Source organism: Vigna umbellata, chromosome 3 (genome assembly GCF_029865625.1).
Source record: "Vigna umbellata cultivar VRB3 chromosome 3, Vumbellata_1.0, whole genome shotgun sequence".
NCBI lineage: Eukaryota > Viridiplantae > Streptophyta > Magnoliopsida > Fabales > Fabaceae > Vigna > Vigna umbellata.
Window position 1 is genome coordinate 48456999 of NC_142167.1, and position 11081 is coordinate 48468079.

Here is an 11081-nt window from a genome sequence, read left to right on the forward strand (position 1 = left end):
ATGGGGACTAAGTAGGTAATTAAGCCAAGAAAAAACTTCAAAATTTTCCGAAAACGGTTCTATCTTAACTTTGTTAATAAAGAAATATCACTTTACAATTATGAACAACCTTATTAAATACGAAAAAAAAAATAGAAGAAAAAGTTAAAGAATCACACCAATAATTTTTACACTAATTTGATTTTTTCTAAATCTACATCTATTTAATTCAGACAACCTTAGCTAAATTTTTCACTAATTCTAGATAAAAGTCTAATTATAAGATCTTTCTATATAACAAGACTAGAAACAAATCTAACTTTTCTCTTTATACACACTTTAAAAAAGAAAATGAAAACTCAAGTTAATGAATTCAATCAATTACCTATAGAAAACACCAAACACCGGCATGAAATTCAAATCAAATTACAAAATGATTTATATTGAAATTATAAAAATTATTTATATTTATTTTATAATTATAATTTTACAGTTTTTGTTAACATGAAAAAAATGTTATCATAAAACATATTAAGTTTAATATAAAACTTTCAAACTAACCCAAATAAATATAATTAAACTAAATTAAGTTTGGTTGAATTTATTTATTTTAATTATTTAACAACTAAAAATCCTACATCATCCAATTATAACTCATTTTAGATTGAATCAATCATATGTGATAGAGTAATTTGTTTTATCACATATTATTCAATATAAAGATATGTTTCTTAGTATCTATAAGTTAAGATAAATTTGTAATAGATTCACAAATAATATTTATATGAGAAATAAATGATGAAGTTAGTTTTTATGATAAATTTATTAGAGAAATAGTATATTTGTTTTTGTTAATGAGTTGGAATGAATTAAAATAATAATAATTGAATTTAGTTTGACTAGTAGATTTTTACATTTGGCATGAGTTCCAAAATTACACAGCAGCCACTCACAATCAATCATATGAAACCGAATAACAGTCACATGATGACTCATTCATTACATTACATAACAACAAAACCAACGAACCAAACAACCAAAATTTTCATTTAAAAGTTGCCTCTTTCCGACGCTGCTTCTGACAAATACAACATTCTACCATCCCAAATGTCGGTGAGTCCCTAAATCTTTCTACAATTCCCTTTTTCCACAGATCCACTTCGTTTCAGATCCTATCTGGGTTTCTTCTTTCTTCATGCCTTCTTCTGTATTTCATTGTCTTTTCTTTGATGCAAGTGGGGACTTTGCAGTTGCTTTGATTCACATTTACATATTCAGTGATTCAATGCAACCCTTAGCTGTGGTTTAGATGTTGTAGTTATGATGAATACAAGAACTGCTAGTTTGGGATTTTGGATCTGCAATGTTTCCTAATGACCCTTTTGGATCTAGTGGAAATGGTTTTTGTATTTTTTGGCTCTCCAGAAAAGAGCAAACCTGAATGTTGAATTGATTTGTTCATGATTTGTTATCTGGGCAATGGCAGATTAGTGTGAGAAATGACATCTATATAAATCCCAACACCACTATACATGGATTGTTAGAATCAGTTGTTAGTTAGGTAGTGATCATACTTACGTCTACCTAAGCAAATGTGGATTATTTGTCTTAAATCTTGACCTTCTATATATGATTGTATGTTCCATATTATATTTCTTACAATGTTAAGAATTTTCAGTTTATATGCTTCTGTGACTAAGATTGGTGGTTGTTATTGATGTCAAGTCATCAAGTTCCTTTGCTTGGACTTGTGATGATTCATCTTCTTGGAATTTGAATTGCTTCTTTTCAAGTGGACACTATCACATTGATGTTGTCTCTTGGTATAACCTTTCCTCTTGGCTTGCTTATTGAATTGACTCTGTTGTTTTGCTTTACCTTCTAAGCTATGAGAATGGTACTCGTTAGGAACTGCACTTTCTGTTCTTGCTTTCACTTAATTCCATCGTTGCTTTATGGATTAAAATATGACTCTCTTTTTTTCATTGGATATTCTTAATTCTTTGGAAGGAAATTGAAAAATGATCACTTTCTTCTGTTTGACCTTCTTGTTTTACATTTTCTCCTTCTGCACATGTCATTGTTTCTTCCACTGCATATTCTGCAGAATGTCATCATAAAACTACCTTAAATTAACAATTTGTGTGCAGGTCACTTTGGACTATGCTGGTCAAAGAGCTGAAGCTATTCCTCAATCCACACCAATACCGAATTGGACTATTCATGTGTCAGACGTGAGGAATAAATCTTTACATAGTAACATCAGTTAGCATTATGATTGTATTATGATTGGTGAAATTTCCAAGTTCACTCTGTTTTGATTTCTCACAGATAAGAACAGTTAAGGTTAGCAACATATCACTGGTTACTTCCAAGGTGGAGATTCGAGAATTCTTTTCATTCTCAGGTGATATTCAGTATATTGAGATGCAAAGGTCAGAGAACTTGCAATGTTTTACTCATTTTTCATGATTGTTAATGTTGAAACTTTTACCCTCAATGCCTGTCTCCCTAATCTTTGGTTTTTAATTCTACAGGGAAAGTGACCGCACTCAAGTTGCTTATGTTACATTTAAGGATACACAGGGAGCAGATACAGCAGTTCTCTTAACAGTATGTTTCTGTGCAAATGATTTTTACCTTTCGTAAATGTCACATTAGATTTCCAAATAATGAGATGGGTTGCACCAATGTACATCATTAACCCTTTCATTCAATCCCTGAAACTGATAGAAATTGCATAAAATCAGATACTTTAGTTGATTTTGTTTTTAAATCCTGTGCTTAATCTTCATTTTATTAAATAGGGTTCAAAGATAGGTGATCTATATGTCACAATCGCACCTGTGGAGAAGTATCAGCTTCCCCCTGATGCTGTTCCAGTAAGTCCGGTAAGTATTAACTTTTCCAAGAGATTATGAGCTAATTTTAATTTGTAGAGAAACTTGTTTTATTTTCTCTTTATATTTGTTTCTCGTGCAAGTTCTTATAAAGAAGTTAATCTAAATAGGTTGATAGTTTAAATGTTGTGTAGTTTATTTTGCATGCAATTGTATGTGGTAAAATGTGCGAGATACATGAAGTTTTGCTGAACTAGTAGTATATTTTATTTTTCTGTCTCATTTTGTTATTACTCTTGATAGAATCCTCCTAGTTTTGGGCTTTGAAATTTATATGGTGCCTAAGATCTTTGTCTGGATATGGTAGCTAAAGATTTTGAGATTTACTATCTTCTGATGATGTCTGCAACTTATCTGGCACAATAAAAACAATTCTGGGCTGAATATTACGGTGCAAAATCAAATTACCAATTGATTATTAGCATATCAAGCTACGCTCTGCTGAAACATTTTCTTATGAGGTTAGATTAATAACTGAATTTAAAGGGCTATATTGTGGATGCTATTTAAAGCTGTGTGCTGCACAGACGTAGAGGATAGTTTTAGCTCTTCAGTTAGATCTACATGCAAAATGTCTGAACTGTATAAAATATTTCTTTCACTGTCAAATTGTAAGTATCTAATATATGTTGTACAATGGTGTTATAAGTAGAGAAACCAAAGTGGTGATGCAGTAAAGAAGGCTGAAGATGTAATGAGCACCATGCTTGCTAAGGGTTTCATTTTAGGAAAGGATGCCATCAACAAGGCAAAAGCCTTTGATGAGCGTCACCAGTTGACCTCAAATGCATCTTCCAGAGTTGCTTCCATTGATCGTAGAATGGGTTTCAGTGACAAAATAAGTATTGGAACAGCTATTGTGAATGGAAAAGTGAGAGAGATGGATGAAAAATATCAGCTTTCTGAAATGACAAAGTCTGCTCTTGCTGCTGCAGAGCAAAAGGCAAGCAGTGCTGGATCTGCTATCATGAGCAATTCTTATGTATCAACTGGAGCTTCATGGGTGTCTAGTGCCTTTAATGCTATAGCAAAGGCAGCTGGGGATGTCAGCAGCATGACAAGGGAGAAGGTTGAACAGGCAGAGGTGGAAAGGAATGAGATCATTTATAGTGAAAGGAAAGGGACTGTTGACGAATTTGGAATGAAACGCTTTCAGGATGCTTCAGACATGGGTCCTGCAATAGTTCCTGTTAATTCACATGATGACCATAAGCTAGAAATTATATAACTACTCAGAATTCTTTACATCCTCACATGCACAGTTGGATTTATTTAGTTAGAATAGTTATTGTCTGAGCTTTTATTTTAGAATGATAAGTTTTATTGATTGTTACAGCAATGTACAAGTTTGTCTGGCAGACGTGTGGTTCCTAAATACGGTCAACATTTATGTCATAAAGTTATTCTTTATTTTTTAGTCTCTTCTTCATTCAGTTCTTCTTTTATGACATGTTTTCGGAAATTTAAATTTGCAGGAGATTGTATCAACGAGAGTATGGTAAAATGTTAAATGTTTTGCTGACTTTCCCTTAAAATGAAAAGAAAGAATACGTATATTTGCTTTGTTTTTCACATATATATTTCACTGTGTTCAATGTCTTTCCTTGGATGGTTTTCCATTTGCTAGTTCTAGAGTCAAGCTTTAGTGCTATGAAATTCTCCTTAATGAGATCCCTACTTCATTTTCACTCCGCAGTATTCAGTTCAGTTTTCACTTTTTAGTTTGGTTACAGTCTGAACTGCAACATATAGTAACCTGAAGTGCTGGTTACTTCCTGTTAAGCATATATTTGTCACTCTGTAGTTGGGCTAAAGTCGGTGATTTTCTGTATTGATGTGGTCGTTAGCAAATACATTTCGCCAAAAACTAATTAATCCCTATGCTTATCTCTAGAAATTCATTCAACAGAAAATCTGGACACTTTGTACAATGGTGATTTAATGCATGTAATTAAAATTCCAAGTGACCAAACATGATCGAAGGTCGCGAGGAGGCCACAAAAGACCATGTCTGAAGAGGAAAGAAACAATCAAATACAATGTAAGATAAACCTTTGTATAAGCCTGTAATATCTTTGTAGGTCATTAACTGTTAACAGCTGAATTTCCTGTGCGTTGAAAGGTTCTCAGGGCTTCCGAAAAAATGTGTACATTTTTTCCTTCTATACCGATATACAGACAATCAATATAGTTACATGTGGAAAAAATAACATTCCCTTGCTCTTAGGGAGACGAATGAAATTTATTTTGTATTAATGACGAATAAACCAAGAATAAGAAAGTCATTTGTCTTCTGTTGGTTAGGAACAATTGCCACCATACTGAGGTGTATGGCCAATGCCTTATGCCTCCTCTCTAACTAGTGCGTTATCCTATACAGCGTAACAGCGTTTCCAGGCTCTGTTGAAATGAGTGCAAGTTTCATGTTAAACACGTGAACAAAACCGAAGATAATAGGGCAAAGTGAATGATAAAGGAAACATTTTGTTTCATTCTAGTCTTGGTGTGAGGCTTTTCTCAGTTCAAGAAATAAAAGGATTTGATTATTTTCACAAATCTTGTTGTATTCTGGCACTTTTTCATCACGACATTTTAAGTTTTTCCTTCATTCTTTTTTCTGGTTTAAACCTCAAACCAAAACCGAAGAGAAAAGTACACCGACAAATTACAATAAATTGGACTATCTTACCTCTATGCACTCGTACAAATTCTCATCTTTTGATCTAACGTGGATCTGCAAAATCATAAGATTAATTATATACATGAAATTTAATTATCAATCTTATAGTTTAAGGTCTCTAAAAAAAAGAAAGCTAGAAAGGAGAAATAAATGAATCATATTCATATATGTAGTGATTCAGAAACAAAAAAGGCACGCTCAACTCTGCAGATTTGCAGATTTATATAAGAACAATGATACACTGTATAATTAATGTTTTCACAACCTCAGTTCAAATCTACAGCATATAAATACTACTGTATTCCTATTTCGTTGATTTTATGAGCTAAAATTACAATGATGTACTAAAATATTAAGAAGCAGATCTGGCATTGCCTAACCGTGTCATATTATATTTAACCCCGACTTTGTTGACTTAAGTAGCAGATAAAGAGTAGGTTCTATAATGCAATAGTAGTTACCCCGATTACTTTGAGCGGTGAACTTTGATTGAATTCAAGACCAGCCAGGACTACAAGTGCTGCAGCAACTGTTGAAGGCCAGTAACACAGTTGCTCATGAGATGACAGTGTCAGCACTGCCAGATACTTGACCCTCTTCTCAATGACTGCATCAGCATTGGCTGCTTTTAGGTAAAAGCTGTAAAATTAAAGGGTGGAGGGTAATTTAGCTGAATCGTAAAGAAATCGGTGGGAATGACTTTACTTTCTTGCACTTTTAGAAAGGTTAAATTGCAACTTTGTTTCTCTTTGATTTCTAATAATGTGCACCTTATTTTTATTTTCTCTTATTTTATTGTCATTGTTGTCCACAGATATTCAAAATTAACTATTTTTTATTTAATTAATAATTTTTATATGTTTTATTTGTTATATTTTGGTTCAATTGAATTCTAAACTTTGACAAATTTATTAAGTATTATAAAACTATTTTAATTAATTAAATATTAAAAATAAAATAAACTATAGAATGTTAAGAATTGCACAAAAATTATGGATTTTTAAAAATTTGAAGATAAGAATAAAAGAATGAAAAAAAACATAAATAAAAAATAAAAATAAAATCCAAAACTTAACTTATCCTAAAATACGCAAAGCCTTTTCTAATTGGGGCTATGTTAAGTAACAAGTACAAAAGCTTCTTTTCATTTTTTACTGACGCACGGTATTTAAGGCAAAAAGACATTCCTTGTTAGAGACATGAAAGCAAGTTTTTGCTTAAACCATTCATTTTAAAATTGAAATGGTTTCCCCAAAAGAAACAAAAGTCTGATTGAATACCTAAAACAACGAGTATCAGCTAACATTTAATTTATGCAGAATTTCAGTCATATTCGTGCTATAAAATTAAAAAGTTAATGGTATACCACAAGAAATTGTAGATGGTAGGCCGAAAGCACTGAAACTTGAGCACCTCCTGCACCATCCATTCCATAGCTACCACCTCGCCTCTACTGTACCTATTGTTTCCTATGTTGAAATTGCTTTGCCCCACCCTGTAATACCCACAAAGGAGTTCAGTTATTCATTGGGCATAATGACTTTCATGAATTTAATTTGAATAAAGAATTGTTAAATTCTGTTAGTTATCACTTTCCCGGTTTATAGGAGAAGGAAGTATATGTAAAAAAGAAAAAAGAAAATTAAAATATTACAAGGGGCTTTTTAACTCTACTCATGGGATAGTAAAACTTACAAAAACAATTATTTATATATTCTAAATTTTAACCTAAAGAGAGCTAATGCTTTACAAAATAGAATTTATGTAAAATTGGATAATGTTGGGAACTTTAGGGACAATCGTTATTCTTTAAATTAAGAATGCATGATTAATGAGGACAAATAAACTGAAGCTCTAAAAAATGAAGTCCTGGTCTATTTTGCATTTTCCTTGTTCTCAAGGCCGTCACCAGCCGTAGACCAGTGATACACAAGATTGAAAATAACATTTTTGCCCAAATAGGAGGATGGGGAGAAATGTAAAGATTTAAAGTTGAACCTGTTGTATTGCTGATTTTCTTCGATCCTGGTTGCTAACGTGAGGCAAGCTATTCCAACAATTTGAAGGCGTTTTTGGACTTTGAAGTATCCTTTGTTTAGGAAACGGTCAAGTAGGTTGACGCCAAGAAAAATCGTCTCTTGCCGAAGCTGTTTTCGACAAGATTGCTGCCAAATTTCAAGAAATAAGGCCTTGTAAACAAATTCTACACTCGATTCAAAGTCCAACAACTTCCACAGAAGCAAAATTTAGAAATACTTGAAGCTAAGAACGTTGTTATCCAAATCTACGAAGGTTCGCATAGATAATTGTTATCATACATTAAGAATAAATAATAATCCTTACCAAACATAATTAATAACGAGAGAAATTAACTGCGTGGTGATGGATACTTCAAATATATTTGCACAGTTATATATATATATATATATATACACATGTGTGTATTTTGGCCGAGCTTAAAAGGTTTACAGGGGTTTGGTCCCTAATAATTTTTTTTTCTATATTGTATGTATTGAGATAAGTCACACAAAAAATATTATATTCATTAGTTTAATTTATGAATTATTTTTTTTGTGTGAATGTTATTTAAAACGGTCTAAAATCAAACTTGGTGGGATATATATGGTAATAATTGCACAGATATCAGAAGTACCGTTTATTTTTCCTACCAGGCCATATATAGCCATTCAATTCCTTTCCAATTACCTTAAAAATTGTCGAATGAACATTCTATCTATATGAAATTTTGAAGCATTAAAATAATGGTAGACTTGTGAGGTTAGCTAGTCTAGCAAAATTTGCTGGAAGTAATCTTTTGCAAACTAACCAGAAAGGAAATAATTTCACCTTACCTATTATATGGTTCTCTTCGTTTAGGTTCAAGTGAAAAGCAAAATAGTGGTGATACATGGACACTTCTATTTTTACTCTACACCTTCATAATACTAATAAAACTATATTTTTTTTAAATATAAAATAATTATAAAAAATTAAATAAAAGATAAAAATATTATATATTTTTAGAAAAATATTTTGGTGTTAGAACTAAAATTTTCCAAAGCAAAATGTATACCAAGTAACTACCCACATGCGCCAATCCGAGAAAAATGCGTTGCATGATTGCATGAGCACAATGCACGACAATTGAGGGATTTACAAAAGTACGCCGCGGCACTCGCCGAGACATTCTTCTTCCTATTGAATCTCGCGTGTCATGACACAATTGGATGCCACTCACACTACTCCAACAATATGTTGTACGGAGGATGACCTTTTAACGGAATCAAGTTTGGTTCTCACCCTCTCTTCGAACGTGTTGTCTCTCTCACCCAATCCAAAACACGATTATTTATACCATTTAATTATTGAAAACTAAATATTTATGGCATAATCTATAATATTTGTATAGTTTTTATTAGATAGCATTTAGTACTAGAGTCGATTATTTTTTCAATAATCAATTTGTTGGAGAGATATCACTATCTGTACCATTTTTTGTCCTACTGTCAAGAAATAATCAATGTTTATCATACAAGAATATGCGATAGTTCTATAATTATAGTAAAATTCTTAATAACATTAATTTTATTTTCTATAAAACTATATAAAATAAATTAATCAAACCACAAGTGTAAAAGCATAATGACTTGGAATTGGATATAACCTACCTCAACGATCCAGTGAACCATTTGCGCACGTTGCTCAAGCACGGTCTCTCCGAATTCAGTGGTAGAGAAATATCTTTCACCATAATTCGACACAAAACCTTGCTTCCTCTCCCTCTTCCTCAGCATCTGGTAGCTGTCTTCGTCATCAGAATCTTCGAATCTTACAAACTAAAATCCACAAAAACATACGTACACCACCAGATAAGAACTCTTAATTATATAATAACAGATAGAAAGAGCTAGGCTAAACAGATTCCTGACAGGTAGTAATATAAGTAACTTAGAATTCTGAAGTCGAAGCTAGCGAAACCTACATCAGCTTCATCTTCGTCACTTGAAGAAGAGTTCACCACTGGAGAAGCGGAAGTTAGAGTCGTGAACTCCTTGCGATACTGAAGGAACAACAAATACGTTGGTGAAGAAGTTTCTCCGTCGGATCCCTCGGAAAACTGGCTTCCAGAATCCACGAACAGCGACGGAGTGTAATCCGAAAGCTCCTGCTGCGAGCATTCACCGAAAATCTCAGAATGAAATTCAGAGAACACAGTTCCCTGACTGGAACAATATTCCGATTCGTCATCGTCGTCACAGTATGAGAAACGCAGTTCCTCAGAGCAAGTGAGGTCCACGACGTCGTAATTTTCCGATTCCTGCCTCGTCATCGATTGCACTACTAAATCCCCGCAATTCTCTTCCGCATGGAGATTTTTAGAGCCTGCAGAGTATTCACATTCCAACGCTCTGTTTTCCTTGCTGCTATTCTTTTCCTCCTCTAGCGACGCGCGAACAAAGGAACTAAACGATGCGACGTCGTTTCCGTTTGACTCCGAAGAGATTTTCATGTTTCCGTTTCCACTGGAGGACTTCAAATTGAACTGTTCCTCGCAAGTTATCTCTGATTTCCCGCACGAAACGTCGTCATTTTTTTCTACGTTCTTACTCTGGCTTCTGCTGTTCAACTTCAGAATACCAGTAATATCCGATTTTATGCAAACTTCCGAAACGTCATCTTCTCCTCTCAGATTATTATATTCTCTTCCGCTTTTGAACTTCAGAATTGACCTCCTGCTTCGATCTTGAGCAAACGAATTGGAGTCCGCGCACGAAGACTCCGACACCTCCACTTCGTTCTCATCTCGTTTCTCGAACCTCTGATTTCTCATTGAATCGATCGATGATTCATTTCTTGAGTTCCTGTTTCCCTTGCCGGCTATGGAAGCTCTGCTGGAGTTGCAAGAAGCACCGCCTGCAGCAAAGTCAGAACCGGAACTGGAATCCACGGAGAAACGAGGATTCTGGCAAGAGTCACTGACTAGAAGAACAGGAGAGAAGTTTTGCCTTCGCCGGCGAGGCAACTTCTGCCTATGCTTCTTAGTGACGATGACCGGAGGTGGCTCTAACTCGAGCTTGCGCTTCAATTTCCTCGATCTGGTTATCATTGCTGTACGGTTAACCAAAACAACGCAGAGAAAATTCCAGTGTTAAATCGTTGTTGTTGTGATGATTGAAGAAGAGAGTGTGGGAAGTGTGTTTGAACGGTTACGGGAAGTTGTGGAAAGAAATGATGAAATGAAAACGAGGGAGAAGGGTATATATATGGTACGGTCCCACGTAATGCGTTTTCCCTGCACCACATCCACGCATGATGTTCATTTCCTGGAACTAGAACTATTAAGAGCATTAAAATAGTATTTACTTTTCAAAGTTTATTATATATTTGTAATTAATTGAAATATTTTTCAAATAATCATCTCAATTTATAAAATATGATTATTGTTTTAGTAATATCTTAACCATTTTTTTAATTATATTATTATTATTTAAATATTGAAACATATCTTTATTTTCTTAAAC

General features: G+C 33.5%; 2 protein-coding genes across 2 annotated transcripts; one reads left to right on the forward strand and one right to left on the reverse strand.

The window, feature by feature from the left end:
• The first annotated feature begins 953 nt into the window (after positions 1 to 953).
• LOC124830368 (binding partner of ACD11 1-like) lies at positions 954 to 4296 on the forward strand. The gene is made up of 6 exons (XM_047304054.2): positions 954 to 1092; positions 2130 to 2213; positions 2311 to 2414; positions 2517 to 2592; positions 2787 to 2870; positions 3532 to 4296. The coding sequence occupies exons 1-6, from the start codon at positions 1087 to 1089 to the stop codon at positions 4105 to 4107; spliced, it is 930 nt and encodes a 309-aa protein (XP_047160010.1). The 5' UTR covers positions 954 to 1086; the 3' UTR covers positions 4108 to 4296.
• Positions 4297 to 4783: 487 nt separating this feature from the next.
• SDS (Cyclin family protein) lies at positions 4784 to 10666 on the reverse strand. The gene is made up of 7 exons (XM_047304064.2): positions 9542 to 10666; positions 9228 to 9395; positions 7558 to 7724; positions 6926 to 7054; positions 6021 to 6198; positions 5569 to 5613; positions 4784 to 5279 (listed from the first exon to the last, which is right to left on the reverse strand). The coding sequence occupies exons 1-7, from the start codon at positions 10664 to 10666 to the stop codon at positions 5247 to 5249; spliced, it is 1845 nt and encodes a 614-aa protein (XP_047160020.1). The 3' UTR covers positions 4784 to 5246.
• Positions 10667 to 11081: the final 415 nt, after the last annotated feature.